The 20,773-nt window shown below is 39.9% G+C and overlaps 1 protein-coding gene across 1 annotated transcript in view; it reads left to right on the forward strand.

Moving 5' to 3' along the window:
• ATP9A (ATPase phospholipid transporting 9A (putative)) overlaps positions 1–19,561 on the forward strand; it is a 90,560-nt gene extending 70,999 nt beyond the window's left edge. The window contains exons 19-28 of the mRNA XM_054045263.1: positions 932–1,030; positions 2,477–2,566; positions 2,687–2,831; positions 4,635–4,699; positions 6,044–6,199; positions 7,653–7,717; positions 8,689–8,797; positions 10,540–10,597; positions 12,566–12,769; positions 14,059–19,561. Coding sequence (XP_053901238.1) covers positions 932–1,030; positions 2,477–2,566; positions 2,687–2,831; positions 4,635–4,699; positions 6,044–6,199; positions 7,653–7,717; positions 8,689–8,797; positions 10,540–10,597; positions 12,566–12,769; positions 14,059–14,195 — 1,128 coding nt within the window. The 3' untranslated portion in view covers positions 14,196–19,561. The remainder of the gene's footprint in view (positions 1–931; positions 1,031–2,476; positions 2,567–2,686; positions 2,832–4,634; positions 4,700–6,043; positions 6,200–7,652; positions 7,718–8,688; positions 8,798–10,539; positions 10,598–12,565; positions 12,770–14,058) is intronic.
• Positions 19,562–20,773: the final 1,212 nt, after the last annotated feature.

The raw sequence follows: 20,773 nt of genomic DNA on the forward strand, positions 1-20,773 counted from the left end.
AAAGAGACAACTAAGGGGGGGAAATGATAGAGGCATATAAAGTCATGGTGTAGAGACAGGGAAGTGTTATTTCTCCTTCACACTACACAAGAACCATGGGTCACACAATGAAATTAATAGGCAGCAAGTTTCAAACAAATGTAAGGAAGCACTTCTTCACACAACTCATGGTCAGCCTATGAAACCCATTGCCAGTGGATGTTGTGATGGGTTCAAAAAAGAACTGGATAAGTTCATGGAGGATAGGTCTATCAATGGCTATTAGTCAAGAGAGTCAGGGACGCAACCTCATGCTGGGGGGGCCCCTAAACCTCTGCCTGCCAGAAGCTGGGACTGGACAGCAGAGGATGAATTACTGAATAAGTTGCCCTATTCTGTTCATTCCCTCTGAAGCAGCTGGCACTGGCCACTGTTGGAAGACAGGATAGTGGGGTAGATGGGCCATAGGAATGACCCTGTATGGCCATTCTTATGTTTAGTTTGTTCCATACATGCGGGTGGTGAGCTAACTGCAGTTGCATCATCTATATTTCAGGCAGGGCCATGCAGGATCTATTTGCAGCTGGGGCTAAAGATAAAACTTGCGGAGGATGGGGATACATTCACAGGGTCTGCCTCTTCCATTTATGTTTTGTGTTTTATCAGTGAAGTCTTGAAATGGCAGGTGGAAAAATGTGCAGATTTCATAACCCACTGGATGCTGCAGCATTTTTCAAACCCCTTAATTCCTCTGTGATTAGGGGAATTCCCTGCCCTTTTTAAATGGGATTCTGTTATAGAGGAATTTGTTGAACACCACACGTTTTCTGTTGTAAATATGGTCTATTTACATGCATGCATAAAGGCCCAGAGTTCCTAGAAGTTCCCTGCAAACATAGTGTTTGTTAGGTTTTGTGTTAATTTGGGGATATAAAAATATTTTTAATTTCAGGTATGGATGCTGACCGGGGATAAGCTAGAAACAGCTACTTGTACAGCGAAGAATGCTCATTTGGTAACCAGAACCCAGGACATTCATATATTCAGATTGGTGAGTAAAGTACACTTATTCCTTGTGGGTGAAATTCACTCTTCTCTGGACTTGTTCAAGAAACTAAGTTGGGGATCAGAAGGGATAGAATACCCCAATCTGCAAGCAGGCTATAGTGCATTACTTCCATGGTGCTTCCTCCAGCCTGTGGCCTGAAATAATGGCAGGGTGGTTCCTGGCCAATGAGTTACCGTAAGCAGAATACAGACCTACCCCAGTTCTCCCCTTGAGTCTGATCCTGCACCTACTGAAGTCAGTGGCAAAGCTCCCATTGACTTCAGTAGTGCTGGATTGACCCTCTGTGCTGATCTGTTTGGAGCTAGCATGGAGCCCACCCCTGCAGCATACAAGACTAAAGTGTCTTCCTCCCTTCCCCACAAGGCTGTTCTGCCACACTGCTATGGTGGTTTGGCATCATGGAGGGCCTTGAGTGGGCACTATGCCAATAGATAACTTCAATCCCATGAGCAGAGATAATAGTGAAATTGGGCAGGTCACTGATGATACTTGAGATGTACAGTTTTTGAGGTTCTAGGAGGACAGTGTAATAACTATGTAATTTCTCCTCATGGTTCCAAAAATACCCAGAGTTAATGGCATCCCTTAGTCAGTCCCCAGACTGTTGCCTCACCACATGACCACTGCAGCAGTCATGTAACCCTAAAACCAGCACACACCTTGGACCATTTATTTCAGCCCCTGTGAGCAAAGGCCCTTGTGTAACTATGCTGCTAATTTCTGCAGACACTAATAAGAAACCTAGGGTTTGTTTTCCAAAGGCTCAGCAAAAATGATATGATGCATATTTCATAAGATGATTGGTGAATTTCTGTTCTTTCAAATACAGTTTTGGGCCCAAATCTTCAAAATTCTTGTGCATATTCAAACCCCACTCCCTGACAAGGGCATGAGAGTTGAGGTTTGCACACACAAAGAGGGCAATGGGATGGGGGTGTAAACCCCAATTTACACACACAAATGAAACTTGAAAATGTGGACATGGCCAGCTTTAGGCCAATTCGCCCGATTCCCCTGAATCGGGCCCCATGCTGGCACCTATGAGGGCCCTGCGCTGGGCGCCTTTTTAATTTTTACTCACCCGGCGGCGCTCCGGGTCTTCAGTGGCATTTCGGCGACGGGTCCTTCACTCGCTCCGGGTCTTCGGCGGCATTTCGGCGGCAGGTCCTTGAGTGCCACCGAAGACCTGGAGCGAGTGAAGGACCCGCTGCTGAAGTGCTGCTGAAGACCCAGAGTGCCGCTGGGTGAGTACGAATGGGGCCTCGCACTTGCTAAAGCCGGCCCTGAACGTGGACCTTAATTTCACCCTGTTGTTTGGTTCTGTTTTTAGTCAGAAGTATGTCTGATAACCTGATTGATTTGCCAGTATCCGGGAGTATGTGTCCAGGATTGTATTAATTTATTCTCAGCTGCTGTGCTCATTTCCAGGTGACTAACCGTGGAGAAGCTCATTTGGAGCTGAATGCGTTCCGTCGGAAACATGACTGTGCGCTTGTGATTTCTGGTGACTCGCTAGAGGTAAACTTCGAATTCTTATGACCGCTGTATAGGAGTTCCAAGGGTATTATGTGTGTGATTTGGTTTAGGGAAATATATGCAGTATAATCATCTTTGAAACTTCCCTCTCCTATAAAACAGGTGTGTCTGAAATATTATGAGTACGAGTTTATGGAGTTAGCTTGCCAGTGTCCAGCCGTGATATGCTGCCGATGTGCCCCCACACAGAAGGCCCAGATTGTGCGCTTGCTCCAGGAAAGAACTGGCAAACTGACCTGCGCTGTAGGTAAGGAACGCATAGGCTATCCATCTCAGTCTCATTTTTATATTCATTTTTCTTTTAATTAATTTTTGACACGTTGAAGAGAAACGGATTCAACTCTTCTCAAACAGGAAGGAAAAACATACAAGTCTTCTTTCCTTTAGTTAAAAGTTAATGGATCATTTTTAGTATTCATTTTTTTCGGAATATACGGTACACTATTTTCTTTTCCCGATTTAAGTGCTCAGCAAAGAAAACACAAGGTCCTTTGTCCTCTTGCTCTTTATTGCATAAAGAAGCCTGAAAGATTATTTTTAGTGTTATTTAATTCTGCTTTTTTTTATATGTACTAGAAATTAAAGTCAAACATATAAAATTTTTCCCTTAAGAAACATGGCTGAAAAATAATGAGTGGAACAGATACGCAGATATTCAAATGAGTTAAAGTAGGATTTTTTTGTGTTTTTGCTTTTAAAATAATACAAAATTGTTACTCGTTGGGATTTCTCTTAGACACTACATAGACTGCTGGTCGTATAAACAGAACAAAGCAAATAGTGAAAGTTTTTTGTGACCTATTCAGCAAAATAAATAACAAATTTTAAATCACTGTATTCACAAACCCATTATCCATTTTGTTTGTGAACATTCGTGCAAATGTAAGTCTGTATGTGCAAATGTTCAGAAATATAAATATTATCCAAATCTGAAATAATTTGTTTACACAATGCATAATTTAACTTGTGGAGCTCATTAACACAATATATTATTGGGGCCAAGAACTAAACAGGATTCAGGAAAGGATCAGAGGTTAATATGGATGAGACTGTCCAGTTACATTAGATATGAATTAAAAAAACTTAGGCCCTCCCATTAAACCAAGCACTTTAAGTACATAAGTATTATGAAGTCAGTTGGTCTGCTCGTGTGCTTAAAACTAAGCATATACTTAAAGTGCTGTGCTGAAGTACAGTCATATAGAGAATATAAACCCATATGCTTTAGGGCATAAACCAGCCACTAACTGCTGAAGTTAGGAAGAAATTTCCTTTATTATTATGTAAGACTAGTGTGACCTGGTATGGCAACTCTTCCATTTTCAAACTAAGCAGTCTTCTTTCATTTCATGGTGGAAGTGGAAATATTTTGTGACACCTCGTGACATCAGTGGTAACAAGAAATAACAAATAAAATGGAAGTGTTTTGTGGAATAACCTATAAACTGAAACTGGGCATATTCATTTGGTGGGGGGAGGGCAGAAAAACTTCACAAATATTGAGGTTGGGTTTTGCAAAAAGAAGAGTTCACATTTCATCTGGAAAAATTGTTCATTGTGAAGCTAGAGAGACAAGGTGTGTGAGGTAATATCTTTTTCTGGACCAATAAAAGATATTACTTCAGTGACCTTTCTCTCTCTCTCATATCCTGGGACGAACACGGCTGGAACAACACTCATTCTGAAGCTCTAATTCTGAGCCAAGCTGCTAACTTTTCTTCAGTATTCTGGCTGAAATTTCATGGCCTGTGTTATACAGGAGGTCAGATTAAATGATCTAGTGGTCCATTCTGGCCTTAAGATCCTACGAATCGATGAAAAATTGTGCAAGACACGTGAACACCCAATTCCTGTTTAAAATTTAGGGCATCCACTCCTCCTAGCTTGCTTTGAACATATCAGCCCTAATGATTTTATTCTAATTCCCCATGGGCTAATGTCCTTTCTGACTTTAAAGTTTATGAATTTATTAATTCAGCTACATTCAGTAGCTATAATAAGTGACTCTCTTACTGTATTTCCTGCCCTTTCTCTGTGCTCTTACATGCAGGTGATGGAGGGAATGATGTGAGCATGATTCAGGAGGCTGACTGCGGTGTTGGGGTTGAAGGAAAGGTGAGATTATGAAGCACACGTCATATTTGATATAACTTGTCATATAAATGCAGAGGCTGGTTTCCAAGTGCCCCTTTTATTGAATCCTTATTGATTCATGTCATAGAAAGAGCAATTGTCTTGAGAAGAAAAGATATCAGGCCAAAAACATTGGCCCTTTTCAGGCTAGGATGAAAAATAGTTTGGTAAACTGGGCAATCATTTAGCAAAACTCATGCGGATATTTACTAGAGCAGGGGTTGGCAACCTTTCAGAAGTGGTGTGCTGAGTCTTCATTTATTCACTCTCATTTAAGGTTTTTGCATGCCAGACATTTTTAGAAGGTCTCTTTCTATAAGTCTATGATATATAACTAAACTATTGTTGTATGTAAAGTAAAAAACATTTTAAAAACCTTAAAGAAGCTTCATTTAAAATTAACTTAAAATGCAGAGCCCCCCGGACCGGTGGCCAGGACCCAGGCAGTGTGAGTGCCACTGAAAATCCGCTTGCGTGCCGCCTTTGGCATGCGTGCCATAGGTTGCCTACCCCGTACTAGAGGATTCTACATAGTCAGACCAGGCTACTTCATGCTTGCTTCATCGCTATACAAAGATGCTCAAAACACCTGAGTTGTAGCTGGTCCTATAATATATTCATTAGAACTGTTTTGTATTAATTTGGAAAATGGTGACATTGGATCAGGAGTCCCACCACTTATTGTACAGAACTCCTACATAGCTTGGAAGGAGAGGAATGCATTTGCAAACAGCATAAAGACTGTGCATGAAATGGGCCAAAAAATAAAATCAAAGCGGTTTGAAAGCAACCTTGTGAGCCTAAAAGGTTGTGTTATAACTCCTTTGCTGACCCAGTAAACGGCGGTATCCTATTATCTCTCATAGCCACTGCAGTACAATTCTCATCCAGACATTTTCATTCGACTACTTGTGGTACTGATAGTGGGTATGTTCCCAATATAGCACCTGGTAACGTATGTGATGTTAGTGCCATGCTAACATGCATGCTGTGAACCCTCATTCACACACCTTCCTTCTAGGTTTGAACCATGAAACCAAATAGGTATTGTCCTTGAATAGTCTTTTCGTTTGTTGCTTGAGTGTTGGGGGCAGGAGGTAGAGGGAATGGGGGAGGCAGCTGGGGGCTGAGGGAGGAAATAGAGATGCTAAGATAATGGTTTTTCCTCATCCAGTGCTGTTAAAATAAATATATATATATATGGAGGGGGGACAAAGTTGGTATTTTTACTGTCAATACTGTTTAGGCATGTATTAACATGAATGGTGTTTCTTAATCTTATGTAATCTTGTGACCTCATGGCCTTTGATTTATTGTCCTACATAGGAAGGAAAACAAGCATCCCTTGCAGCAGATTTCTCTATCACTCAGTTTAAACATCTGGGCCGGTTACTGATGGTGCATGGAAGGAACAGCTACAAAAGATCTGCAGCTCTCAGCCAGTTTGTGATCCACAGAAGCTTGTGTATCAGCACGATGCAGGTAAATGGAGTGAATGGATTGTTCCATCTTGGCTTTTAGTGTGTGTGTTTGAGAGTGTGAGTGAAACTGGGGGGGAGGAATGTGAAAAGTTCAAACCTCAAGCTTTTCATTTCACATCTGGCACAGCCCCTGGCTTTCTTTGGAACTTTAGTGGGTTTGATCTTGAAAAGAAGGTAACTTTTTTGCATGAGAAGAGGCTCGCCTCCATGTAAAGATGTTTCCATTTTTGAACAGTCAGCAATTTTCCCCCAAAAAATATTATTTTAAATTTCTTTTGGGCACAAAACCGTTTGCATCAGAAACATGTGAGCTTTGAGATTTCACATATATGTGAATGTGACAACAGCCATTCCATGGAAATGTTATAAAATATTGTATTTCTTCAGTATGAAATGGCTCCTAAAGCCTCTCTTCAGCAAGTTACTTAAGAGTGTATAACTTTAAGCACATGAGGAGCCCCACTGAACTTGATGGAACATCTCGTGTGCCTAAAGTTAGGTACCTTGCTGAATCAGGGCCTACTAAAAGTTCAGTCCTGTAGGGTGCCGAGCAGTTTAGGGAGGTGCTGACTTCATTAGGAGTTGAGGCATGTATTACCCACATTAAGTGCTCAGCATCTTGCTAGACTGAGCCAAAAGGGCTTGACTTCCATTGACTTTAGGGGGAAAAAGAATTGGGTCCTCAATGACAAAATGTGTTTTCTGTTCACAGAATTTCAGGTATTTTTCGTCATGTTTGCACAACTTCAGTATTGAGCAAGCAAGGTTGATGCGTATTTGTCAGTTGATTAAAAACACTAGGTTGTGTTAGACTGAGAGAATTTAAAGAAATTTATGAGTTCATGAGCAGAATTCTGTCTTCAGCTATGAGTGCTTGGACATATATTGGCAGAAGTTACTGTTTGGAAGTTTTTCTTCCAAGCCATAATATTGCTGACAAATACATCTCTTTTAAACAAACCTTTTTCAGTAAAATATGGGATCATTCCTGGTTTTGAGAATGCAGGTACCATCTCCATTCTGAGATCAAAAGTCCGTGCTGGAGTTTGCCTCTATCCTTTGTCTCCATCACTAAGTGCTAATACATTTTACATTGTGAAAATGTTCCTTCTAACTCCAGAGGGTTAACTCCACATATCTAAACACCCATCCTTTAGGACATCTGGATGAAAACAGCAGGCTTTTGATGAAACACTCCAACCTCTCTTTTTGTGGGATTATGTAAAGAGAAGTTTACCAAAGGGGTTCAGTTCTCCACAGTTTGCTGTTAAACATTCTCCTTCATCCCGGTTTTGTGCAGGAGTCAAAGGAACGGATATTACAGTCTCCTGTCTTCGTCTCAAGAATTTTGAGTCTACTGCAAATACTTTTCAGTTTGGATAAAGTAGGATTTATCAAATATAACTTACACTGCAGCTTTTGAAGCCTGACAGTCCTTTTCTTTTCTTTGCTAGGCTGTCTTCTCATCTGTGTTTTACTTTGCATCAGTTCCTCTCTACCAGGGTTTCCTCATTATTGGGTAAGAGCAAAACTGTTCAAAAAAAAATGTGAAAACCCTGTGCAAAGTGAATAGATTCCTGTCTGAAAAGTGATACATGTGAAAGTTTATCAGAGGTATGCAAGTCTCCTTAGTATGTGTACTGGTAAGTACTCAGTAATGCTCTGTATTGATGCCTACTGCAAATGCCACTTCAAAAATTGGAGAGAGAATCTCCTCCCTGTTCCAGCCCCGGTATGCTATGGTAAAAGTCCGGGTAGTGTAAAGGGGCTCTAAAAGCCCTGGATCTGGCCAAGGAAGAGTTCCCCTGGTTCAGGAACTGAGGAGCAGGCTGTCTTCTAGTGATGTCTTTGTGAGCTGTGACACAGGGGTGTGGCAAGGGTGAGGCTGCAGCACATAGTGCTGTGGAGATTCTGGGCCGCAGTACTACCCATAGGAAGCTAGGCACAGGCTCTGTCACAGACATAGCCTGCTGGGGGACCCTTTTATCCCCCTCTGAGCATAAAGGTGGCTTAAAGTCACCTTAATCCTCCTCCTCCCTCTGGGCTTTGAGAGGCACAGCCCCAAATCTCACCCGTACTACCTACGTTGCTATGCCCATGTCATTGTGCTTGCATAATATTCATTTGCTCATGCTCTCAGATACGTGTTTAAAAAAAAAAAAAAAAAAAAACCCACCCCAACCCTCTGAACTGAATTACTTAGTCAAATCCAGCACTGAAATTGTTCCATCTCTAAAAGGAAAATGTGTAACATTGGTTACAATACCTGCAGCTTCCGTTTAGGAATGGTTCTATTCATAAATTTAAAGTAGTAAATGTTGCAATTTTTTTGCTGTACATACAGTATTGTGTTCCATTTGTGAGTTTATTATGTGACTATTATTGAGATGCAGGGAGCAGCATGTATTTCCTTTTTGAAGACTTGTGTATTCGTTTTTATGGCTTAAACAATGTGTGCTCTATTGATGTCTCCTGTCTTATTCTGCTCAGGTATTCCACAATCTATACAATGTTTCCAGTCTTCTCTCTGGTCTTAGACAAGGATGTCAAATCTGAGGTTGCTATGTTGTATCCAGAGCTCTACAAAGATCTTCTTAAGGTCCAGTAGATCTTATTCTGTTTCTCTTCCATCTGCTCCATATATAATCTTTGGCTTGATTTGGAACTGGCTTTCAGAGAGACAAACCAAACACAATAGACATGGTACTTTATTGTATGACTCTAAAAGTACAGTTGTCAAGAGGCAAAATTCTATTTACAATTTTAACTTATTTTTATTTTCTCACAGCTCGTTGTGTGTGTTAATAGTTAGCTGCTTATTAGAACAGGCCAGAAAATAGAATTTCCATCCTGTGGGAAATTCTGAATGTTTGAAATTTTGTTTCCTTTCAAATCAGAATAAAATCTCAGACCTCAGAATTTCCCACAAAAAAGGAATATTCTGATTTTGGAACATGACACCTCCACTTGTCCTCAGTCTCTGTGTCCCCCCAGTTCTCATCGTGGCTTCTCACTTCCACTGGTGTTGGTCCCTGATGACATGAAGATGGGATGGAGCAGGCATTGACCCACCACCGTGCTGAAGCTGTGGGAAGGGGGGAAAGTGACAGGGACCCAGCATCGTGCTGTGGGTACAGAACGACAGGAACTTTAGGAGGAAAACCCACCATCCCCTCCTTTCATAGAATCATAGAATATCAGGGTTGGAAGGGACCTCAGGAGGTCATCTAGTCCAACCCCCTGCTCAAAGCAGGACCAATCCCCAGATAGATTTTTGCCCCAGATCCCTAAATGGCCCCCTCAAGAATTGAACTCAGAACCCTGGGTTTAGCAGGCCAATGCTCAAACCACTGAGCTAGCCCTCCCCCCCCATTCTGTTGAAAATGTTATTGAAATTGATGTGTTCCCATTAAATGGGTTGATTTTTGTCAAATTTTCCAATTGAAATCTGTTCTGCTGGAAAATTCTGGACTCGCTCTACTGCTATTCAAAAACAGTAGTTCAGATGGTTTCTTGCATGGAGACTTGCCTTACAGGTGACCTGAAAAGAGAACAAAGGATTGGTTTTGTGCTGTTTTTGCTGCTTTATGATATGTACAGGAGGCCTGAAAGAGTTTTCTTTGTTTAAAAAAAAAAAAAAAAAAAAAGAGAAGTCCACTTGATTTGATTTTTACCTTAGAAATGTGAGGAATGCCAAGTCTTGCCACTCTTCTATTTTTCTGGAGAACTCTTTGAATGATTTGTGTATATGGACTAGGAACATCCTTAACTGAAGGGAAGGGTGAGCTGATTCTTCAACAAAGACATCCTTTCCCCCAAGAATTTCCATTAAACAGAGTCCAACAGAAGCAAAGTGAGTGTTTTCCAACAGTCTGAATAAGTCGCCTCCCATCTCCATCTGGTTTCACTCTCATGTGGTCTCTGAGGTCATAAACCACCAATTCTCCAACCATCCTTAGGCCTGGTCTTCACACAGTGTTTTGTACTGCTTTGTCAGTTAGACGAGTGATTTTTATTTTTTTTACATTTTTATATTTTTATACCCAGAATTCCTCTAGTGTGGATGCAGTTATACTGGTAACCCTATACCAAAACATAGTTTATTCCCATTCCCGTACAGGAATAGCTATACTGATACAAAGCACTGTTTATACCAAAATAATTGTGACAGTATAGTCAAATGCCTGTTATGCACCATGAGGAAGCACAAAAAAGACATCAATTTTCTTCCCTTTGCAGGTCACCTCTAAACCACCTATTTTAGATTTATGTCAGAGTTGCTTGATAATCTATAAATTAGTTTTCAAAAGTCATATTTGCTGTCTTTCTTTTTCTTTATAGGGGCGACCATTGTCTTATAAAACATTTTTAATATGGGTTTTGATAAGTATCTATCAAGGTAAGAAACTGCACCTTTTTTTCTCATAGTGTTCCCGTACCTGTCAGGAATTATATAGCTGTCCTGCTGTATTATCAAAAGTAGAGTATTACTGGAATAACAATCCTTTAGGATAGGGTGAAAATAGCCATTCCTTGCATCAAAACAATGACCGCAACCATCTTACTAATGCAAATTTTTTTTAAAAAATCACTTAAAACTAAACATTTGTAGCAAGTGGCTTACCAACATTTTGAAGTACTGGGTCATCATAGGAGACAGCATGTGAGTCAGGAGATTTGGGGTCTGTTTCCACTGTGGCCACTGATCTGCTTTTTGACATTGGCAAGTCTCTTCACCTTACCCCACTTCAGGTATCCCACCTGTAAAATTAAGTTAATGACACTTGCCTTTGTTTTTAAATCTGTGAAGGGAAACCACCATATAAACACATTATTATCTATTAGTCATAATAGTTCCAGTTCTGGTTACTACCTAGCTGAGATGATTGGCTTATTCCCAGCCAAGGAAATGACCCTTTCTGGTGAAGGACCTGAAGAAACTTCTAGTTCTTGAGATCAAATAACTTGCACTTTATATGGGCTTTTATCTTCAAGTTGCTAGAAGCTATTAACAAAACTACTTTGGTTACCCTGTGTTTGTTTCAAGTGTGGATGCACCCATTGGTTTAGCTCCTAGAAAGTCAGCCTGTTGGTTTAAAAAAGAAAGAGAGAACCTCAAGCACAAGTGATTTCTGTTGCTATTAGCTAAGGAAGCATGCAACACATGTACATCTAGTGTTGAGGTTGTATAGTTAAAATGGCCATACGATCCTGGGACAAAATGATATTTTCCCAAACTCCTTTATCGACAGAAGCGGAAAGAAATGTGCCCAAATCAGCAGTTTTAAATGACATTGCCATCCTTGAGTGGGGCCAGCAATAGAAAACCGCTGTTAGATTTCAGGGGATGAGTCTAATGCAGTAGAATGCTATGGCAGGACTAATGGACTCCAGTTGCTATATAAATACTATGGTAAAGCCAAGACATTTATAGAAAGTTCACAAGTGGTGGAAAGTCAAAGCCAGAGGATGATGCATTGGGGAAAAGTTCTTTCTCAGATGAGGCCACTATCCTGTTACAGTATTTGGTTAAAGTGACTTCATATCTACTGTGCTAAATGACTAGAAAGCAGCAGGCTAAACAATTAAACTAGTTGCTAGCAGTGGTGGGCCTGACCCAAACTGAACAGGCCCAACGGTGGAGAGTTCAGAGCTGGATCTGAACTTTGTGGCTCAGGCTCTAGTCCCTTATAGGGTTTCCCCTCAGAAACTAGCATGTGATGGATGTTGGTGCCAATTACTCATGCTGCTGACATGAATTATTTGTGCAGGTGGCTAGGCAGGGAGTTGTGTGAGCTTTCCAGCCCAGCCGGAATAGGGGCCCAAAATAATGCTTCCTTAATGCCACTTTAATTTGTGCTTGTTTAGGGTGGAGGACTTGGCCCAAGGAGGGCACAGAAAACCTAATTATATGCACTCAGCATCCCTACACCTTGTGCTTCCATCCGGACTTCAGGGCAGCACAGGAGACGTTACAAGTGTTTGATATTTGTCTTCTCTTTTGAGTAGTGACTGTGCTTCTTTTTCTGGAAGGACAAGTAGATCGCCATAATCTTCAAGTGATCTATGACAGTAGCTAAAATAATATACTTCATATTTCCACATCTGTAAATCTGACATGCCCCTATGAAACATTGACCACCAGTGTAGTGTCTCTTACTCATTGCACAGAAGTTCTTTTATCTTCTTAATGCCAGGTCATAAATCACTGATTTACTGTCCAACATGCATTATCAAAAGCCATGGCAAACTGTCTTAAGAGGTGACCTTATGTTTCTGCACTTTCAGGACTGAGACTGATGTTTAGAACTTAGATTGATGTTTAGCAGTAACATATCCAGCCTCTCTCCTTCTTTTTCCCTCACAGGTAGTATCATCATGTATGGAGCTCTTCTGCTGTTTGAGTCTGAATTTGTCCACATTGTGGCCATTTCCTTCACATCCCTGATTCTTACTGAGTTACTGATGGTGGCATTAACAATCCAGACATGGCACTGGCTCATGATAGTGGCAGAGTTGCTCAGCCTCTCCTGCTACATAGCCTCTCTGGTCTTCTTACATGAGTTTATTGGTAAGGTTAAATATCTTCTATTTCTTCACGTCTTTCCAGTCAAATGTTTACATGCTTAACAAGAGGGTAAGGGCATAAATTGGGCTCACAACTGCCGATGAACTAACCTATTGTAAGTTATCCCAGGGACCAGATCCATTAGCTTGAAGGCAGTAGCAGACTCTCAGATCCCATTACACAGTCCAGCCACTAGAGAGGGACAAAGACACACTTGGCCAATATGTTACACATTGGCCCAGGAGTCTCATCCTGGCCTTCAGGGTTTCCCAGCAGTTCAGATCCCCACACGAGACACCACTTGATTGGGTCATCTATGGGGATTGAACCTGAGACCCCTGAATGTAAAAGCATCACCCTCTGTTGCTGGAGTGAAAGACCATGTCCGTTAGCTGGATGTAGTAGTGGACTCACTAAAACTTGTCTCAATTTCTTTATTTCATCTGGACTTTTTTGTTTTATATTTTCATTTGTCTAAATGGAAGACGCATCTCACATGCTAGAAGAAAACAGATAATGAATTCCACATTTCCCTGGGCAGTCAGGCCGTTAAATATCAGATCCCTGCAACGTGTTTCAGTGTACTATCAAGGACCACAAGATGTCACTACTTCCCCCAGAAAGCCTTGCAAACTCCTAGGATGATATCCTGCTGCAGAATAAAACAGCCCTCTCATTTCCTCGGTTCAAAGCCTCCATGTGCAATAAGGCTATCTCTTACACAAGAGTATTGTGGCTCATCTTTGAATGCACTTCAAATATATCCATAGTGCTTCTGTGATTATACAATGTAAAAAGAGGTGCTGCATGGTATCTGAATGAACGGAGATAATTCATATTCAGCACTACTAGCGAGTTAAAGAAAAAAAACTCCCAGAGCTAAAATCCATCTAGAGACCCTTTAAAGGAAGCTAATGTAGTTCATTTTGCCAGGGGGGTGAAGGATTTCAATATTTCATATCGGGTTTATGTCCATAATTGTCTGTCTAGACAAAACGCCTTATTGAAATGAGATGAGCAGTGTGTTAGGGAGAAAGCTATATCCTTCATGAATGAGAAAGGAAGAGAGCAAGAGGTGGTTGGGGAACAGAAATTACATTGTTTAAAAAAAAAAATAGGGAGCAAAAATGCTGTTTTGTGTGTGTGAGAGGAGGAGGCTGTTCCGAAGCTTTACTGGGCTGCATTTTTTTCCCCCTGAAGCTTTCACTTTGACCTTTGATCCTCCCCATGCAGTGCAATTCTGACTGCAGTCTACAGCCCATCTCCATTGCTTCTGTGCTCTTTCCTTGCAGATGTTTACTTCATTGCAACCTTGTCGTTCTTGTGGAAGGTCACCGTCATCACTCTGGTGAGCTGCCTTCCTCTCTACGTCCTGAAGTACCTGAGGCGAAGATTCTCTCCCCCAAGCTACTCGAAGCTCACATCATAGAGCTGCTCGGTCTACAGAGCAGAGACTAATTTTGCACACCACGGAGAGACAGAAATCATGTATTTGTCATTGTAAGAACTATGTCCGATAGGATTATGCAGTAATCAATATTATGTGCTGCTTTAATGAAAAAGACTAAGAACTGCAGTAAACTGAAACCTAACAGTAAATAGAGTCTTTTGGGGAGGTGTAGGGCACTTGATAGTTTGTTCAGTCTTTGTCACTTGGTTTTACTTAATTGGGGTCAAATGCATGTAACTGCATTGATAATTGGTTTCTCATGTGAGATCAGAGTACCTGAAAGCTGCTAAATGACCTTGAAGTTTATACGTGACAGATGTTTTGTTTTGTTTTTTAGTTTAAGTGTCTGTGATGTTCCTTGCATTGTGTTATATTTTTATATTATTATTTATCTTTTCAATTCGGGTAGAGAGAGTTTTTGTGTGTGTTGGGGAGTCCCTTAAAATAGGTAATGTACTGTATTACTACCAACAGCTGACTACTGGGTGGTGTCATGCTGTTTTGATTGTAGGATTCCAGTGTTAAAACAGATCTATACATAAGGAAAACCTGACTGGCTGAGTTTTTCCTTCAGTCAAAATGAAAGATCTGAACGTAGAAAATCTAGTGTGTTTTGATGATTTCCAGCACTTAGTGCACATTGAGAAATATCATCCAAAAAAGGGAAAATTGCATTTTGTTTCACTTTTGTGCTTCTTGTTAAAAGGAGCTGATGATATACAAATAACTACACTATATAGTTTTGTTATAGGAGCAAATTACCTAAATTCAATTTGGAAGGAAACTTGCAGCTGATCAGCTTTTGAACGTGTTGACAGCATAAGAGACTCATCCTATTCTGCAGACAATGTGGCAGCCGTGTCTTGAATCCTTGGAGACTGAAAGGAAAGGTCACAGGGCCGCTACTCTTCACAGTTACATAAAATCTGTTTCCTGTTAGGATGAATTAATGAAGATGAGCTGCAAATAAGCCTAGGCAGTCATCTACACGCGCCATTCATGACACAGTCTACAAAGAGAGGCAGTTTGAGATAACTATGGAATTTGCATTGTTTAAAACTGGAACTTGCCTCAATAGATGTACGTTTGAGAGCAGTCAGAAACTGAGCCCATGCACAAGATGGTAGTTTATTTAATGTGAAGCACAGATAAGATTTCCATTTATTTTAAACAGCAAAATTCCCAGAGGGGATGTGTTTGGTTTTCTGTTTGTTTGTATGTTTTTGTTAATTAAAAAAAGCATTGACCCACATAATTTATAAAGCATTCCTTGCGGATGGGGACAGAAATATATGACTGGAAAGCTTAGGAGTATGGCAATGAGCTAATAGAGGCTTCCATCACTGGGTCACATGTGGCATAGTTTTAGTGACAGTCACATCTATCTAATAACTGTTTAGTCTGTGATAAATGAGTTGTGTGGTCTCTGTCCATCCAGCTCTAGTGAAGCAGAATCCACATAATAAAAACCACCATCATAACTGGAACTAAGCACCCTTATTGGCAGGGTCAGCAGGGAGGCAAGCAATGACTGATCCAAATACCCTGAACTCCCCTTGCGGAGTTTTTGAATTGTGCTTAGGTGGGGAGCAGCAGGGCAAGCCCTCTCTGCCATAGTGTATCTCTTCGATGGGTTGCCAACTTTTGTTTCCATTGCTGCACATCTGGGACTTTCACAAGCATTCAAATGATAAATAACATTTTCTGGCTTACAAACTTAAATGCAGAATTGGAGCAGCGTTTAAAATGAGATCTGTAGTGGGCAGTGATTTGCACTTCTGTGTTTTGGATTATGAGCTCCAGAAAACCCTAGCATTACTTAGTTGTCTCACTTGCACTAGGAAATCGAATCTCTTTGAAGAACATGCTGCATGACATGGCTATCCTGGATACATGTGGGTCCAACAAGTAATGCAAGTTCCAAACACTTTAGCAATCTTGAAAGGCATGGGAGTCTGTTATTCATTTCATCACATAAATGGCTGAGAAGCAGGAGGAGATGCGTGCACATGCTCTGCAAAAGCCCTTATGACCTGTCATTGTTTCTCAAAGAACAACCCCCTGGAGAAACCAGGAGCATGAATTGAAGCAGTATCTAGGATGTTCCCAGAGTGGGTGAGTTAAAACCTGCTGCTTTTCCTTTCTGCAGAACAAAGGATCAGTTGAAGTATATTAATTTCCACCCTGTAGATTCTGGGTTATCTACACAAGTGGAAACCTTCCTGGATCTCCCCCTCTTCCTGACAGCTTGTTCCTCTTTGGAGCCATGTTGCCAATGGCCCTATTCCTCCAATAGGGCTCAAAGACATTGAGGTTCATACTGGATTTCCTGATGGGAAACCTGCTGGGCTCAGAAGAGAGCATGCCATGCTCTCTACCTTCACATTCTCTGAATTGACAGTGCTGTCACCACACTGAATTGACCTGAAGGGGCTGCCATGAGCCTGGGGGAAAAGGGAGCCTGCACTGTTGGCTCTTTTCACCCCTACTGTGTGTTCTAGAGCCCTCCTCCTTGCTCCTTGGTTCCTTCTCGTGCCATCACGGGAAATACCAGGTCTGACCTTACCATTCAGTAGTTCTATGTATGACCATTTTGAAAGTGGATGAATAAATGTTTTAGACTGCAGTGCAAGATGGGAAATGTAGCCTCCAGCACTGCTGGATACAGTGGTCTCCTTTCTACATACTTGATTTAGAGTCTTATGTTTCAAGGTCTATTAGCTCTTTTAGAGGAATAAGAAGAGCAAGCGCTTGTTAAGATAAAACAGTGGCTTTTCTTTTGTGCTACATGGCTTTGATTTGTCTTTTCTCTGGTACCCCATAAAAGCAGAATACTCAATGGCATCCTCTATAAACAACCCAACAAGAAAGAAAAATTAGCTAGCTGTTGTATTCATGTTTATGGTATTTTTTAAAAATTCACTTTCCCACATCCCCTCACAAACTTTTTCCAGCAAAATATTTCCACTCTTCTTTTTTAAATACAGGTTTTTATCAGGGGAGGCTCAATTCCGTATTTTTCTATGATTTGCTTCAGAGAAGAAAAGCCGTGTCTGAAAACCTTTGTTGTAGAAGAATTGGGTTGTCAGCTTTTTGTAAATTACATCTGTTCGCCAAAAAGATCCTTCATGTTCTCCTAGCGATTTGCTACAGTTACAGGATAGGGTGAGTCATGCATTTGTTGCTGGCTTCCCAGATCAAAATTTTGATTTAGTGATTTAAATGTAATAATCAAGAATGGTTCTGGCAACTACTTGTGACTGACAAGTTGTCCTTTTGAAAATACATGACAGTAGATATCTTTGTAATGACTCCTGCCCCTAATAGCTGTGTATTAGTAGTTAAATGTCCAGTAAGAATAACAGTGCCATGCTACTGTATGTAAATATTTGGAAAGTATAAGTTAGAATTCACTGTCTCCTGGAGTCAATGCAGTTTACACTAAATTGACCATATTGGCAAAATCGTAACTTATACCAAGAATGGGAGTGAATTGCAATTTCAGTAATATTTAATGGCTTCATAACCTTAATAAGGAACTCATATTACCAATGGTGGGATTATCATCTTTAGCATTATGTGAGAGGGGTGTAGCCTTGTTCCTTTACAGCTAGTTTCTTGCACAAGGTTGTAAATCTAGGAAGTATTTCTCTCTGGGTATAAATTTTATTTTTTTTAAAAAGCAATAACAAAAAAAGTAAAACTGCCACTTACAAACACTAGGGACGGGGGAGGTATGATTGTTCTATTTTTTTAAGTTTAGCACTTTGTCTGTAAACTATTTCCCCATATGTTTAAAAAAAAAGTTTTTAAAAGCAAATTTTCATTCAGATGTTTGTATTTACAGCACATAGTAAATTGATGCCATACTGGAAGTTTAGGTTACAGTACATCTTTTCCTCTATTATACTTGAATTTTGTGCTTATTTGGAATAACTGACCTTTTTTTTTTTTTTTTTAAGCAAGTATGTATGTTTTGTTTAGCAACTTCTTCATATTTGTGAATTGTAGCAGTTTATGTAACTTCCATGTTATGGAGCTATTCTACGAGTAATATTATAGGAGACAGCAGTATGTGCTTCATCATTTGCTCTTGCTTCCCATGCTTACTTTAGAAAGATCTCTGATCAGTGCTCTATTTCCCTTTCCAGTTGTACCACAATAGCCTATATTTCATAAGCAGTTCATTTTTGAATCACTGATGTAACTAACTAAAGGTGTGCTGTCATGCTTTTTTTTAAAATAGGAGGTAGATTTTGTTTCTTGCATTTCATTACTTATATATGCACATACACATATATCCCATACTACTTCCCCTCCCTTCCCCCCCCCCCCAAAAATCTTGTCCTATTTCTCTTAACAGCGATCTCTTTTCCTTTGTTTAGAATGGAGCTGAAATTTAACATGCTGTTTGTTCAACAACAACAGCTTGAACCTATATAGTATCTTATCTCACCAAAATTGTATTAGCTGTAAGCAGTGACATCATTAGTGTCATCACAGCTGTGGGAACACTATGTTTAAGTGCTACAGCTGCTGCAGAGCCAGAAGGAGCAGCACTAAACCCTCTACTTTTCTATAGTCTGCTGAACTAATATAACCACAAAATCTCATTGCAAACTCATTTAAACCTGTTTGTGTCTCCAGTGGGAAATTATTGCTGTTTTAGGAGGTTAGGCTGGGGTTTTCAAAGGCACCTAAAAGAGTAAGGTGCCTGAACCCCTTTGGCTTCTTTAAAATTCAAGACCTAACGTTTGGTGGCGTCTTTGTTTTTGTAATGGCTGCTGCAGAGTTGGGTGCAAAATACACACCTAATTCTCACATGCACTTGTCTCAGCCATGTGTGCAAACAAGCTAACTGCACAAATCACCATCATGAGCTATTTGCCCACTCAGAATTTCAGAGGGACTTCTACTTGCCCACCCAGCTGCACATCTAGGGCCCAACCAGTGCTCACTGAAGACTTTCCGTTGACTTCAGTGTTGATGGAGCAGATCCTTAACTCTTATTAAGAATTCAAGCCTTTAACCTGCATGAAATCCTGGGTTCTTCACCTTTGTCAAGATGGCCCATTATTGTTGCCTAATAAAACTCATGTGCTTCTATGCCTTTAAAAACCTTTTCAATTATATGGGGAAATGGATTCTGGTGTCAAAATGATATTTATTGAGATGCCGATGTTTTGTACCTGTCATTTAGTTAAAAAAGATGTAAATACCTTTGATTCAAGAGAAAAATGAATGCAAATTATTTATTGTTCTGTGGAATTATATGTTGCCGACGTGTAAGAATTTAAAGGGAATGATGTAAAAACAGGTGAAAAAATAAATTTTATGCAACTTCATGCTTTTATGTATATACAGTTTGCATGGTGGGCTTGAGTTGATCTAGTCCTGATCAGTCCATGGTGTTTATACTGGGGGTACAGTATATAGGTTTAGATGTATTACAGCCTTTGTAATTTGGATGCAGGGGAAATATGAAACTGAGGTAAAATATATTTTTACTAATTTGTGTGCAATTGTTTCATCATATCTTTATTATATACAATAAGTTTTCTAGCTGGTTATTTCAACTCATAAACTAGAAAAATATTCTCATTGGAAGCATGTGGTTTTTGCCATCCTCCACTCCTTTAAGGTTATGATTTGCTGGAAACAGCAATGTAAAGAATTTAGCCACTTGTGATCTTATCCTAATTTAAATCTTCCAGAAGAATAATGCTAAATAGCTTTATGAAGAGCATGGATTGGTGTTAAGAAAGCTATTCATCAGGATAGTTACTCATTATAAATATATCTTCTTTGTGGTATTTTTCTCCCACTCTTTGTATTGTTGTAACTGCAAGCAAACTGCTATAGATTGTCACAAACAAAGACCCTTGCAATTTTGTCCACTAGGTGGAACTTAAGTATTGAAATAGCCTACCTCAGTTCTGTGTTTTCTAGAACCAGTTAGTCCCAGAGTACCCAACTGTCCCAAGTCTTTCTACATTCAGTCTAATTGGAAATTCAATGTCATAAACCCTAGCTCATTTAGAAAAATGCTCGGTCTAATTCTGCTCTCATTTTAAACTAATGTAATTCCATGGAAGTCAGTGGTGTTAATCCTGATATTCACCAATGTAAATGAAGAGAATGAGGCCCTTGTTTTGGAAAATAGATGAATGAATAATGTTACTTAAGGATGACTCTTCTTCAGAAGTTCTCCTATCTTGAATGTTTGATTATTTAGCTGCTAAACGGCAACTCCAAAAGCACCACAGTATCTTTCAAATTGAAAAAAAATTGCCTGTTTTTATATGGAAAATTTTTGGGAACAAAAACAAAATTGAAGCTACATTTAGATTCTTCCTGTGGAAGACTCTGATAGAATGAAATAAGAATGAAATCAATAGGCTTCTTTGAAAATGTTATATAGATTTATTAAAAATACACTGAAGAACACAATAAAAATCTAATTTTTGAGCCATTCTAAAATAATTCTGTAGTGGGGATAAAATTCTCTAAAGGACAGCTTTAAAAAAGTATGCAGAAAAAAACTATGGTTTTCTATT

Source organism: Malaclemys terrapin, chromosome 12 (assembly GCF_027887155.1).
Source record: "Malaclemys terrapin pileata isolate rMalTer1 chromosome 12, rMalTer1.hap1, whole genome shotgun sequence".
NCBI lineage: Eukaryota > Metazoa > Chordata > Testudines > Emydidae > Malaclemys > Malaclemys terrapin.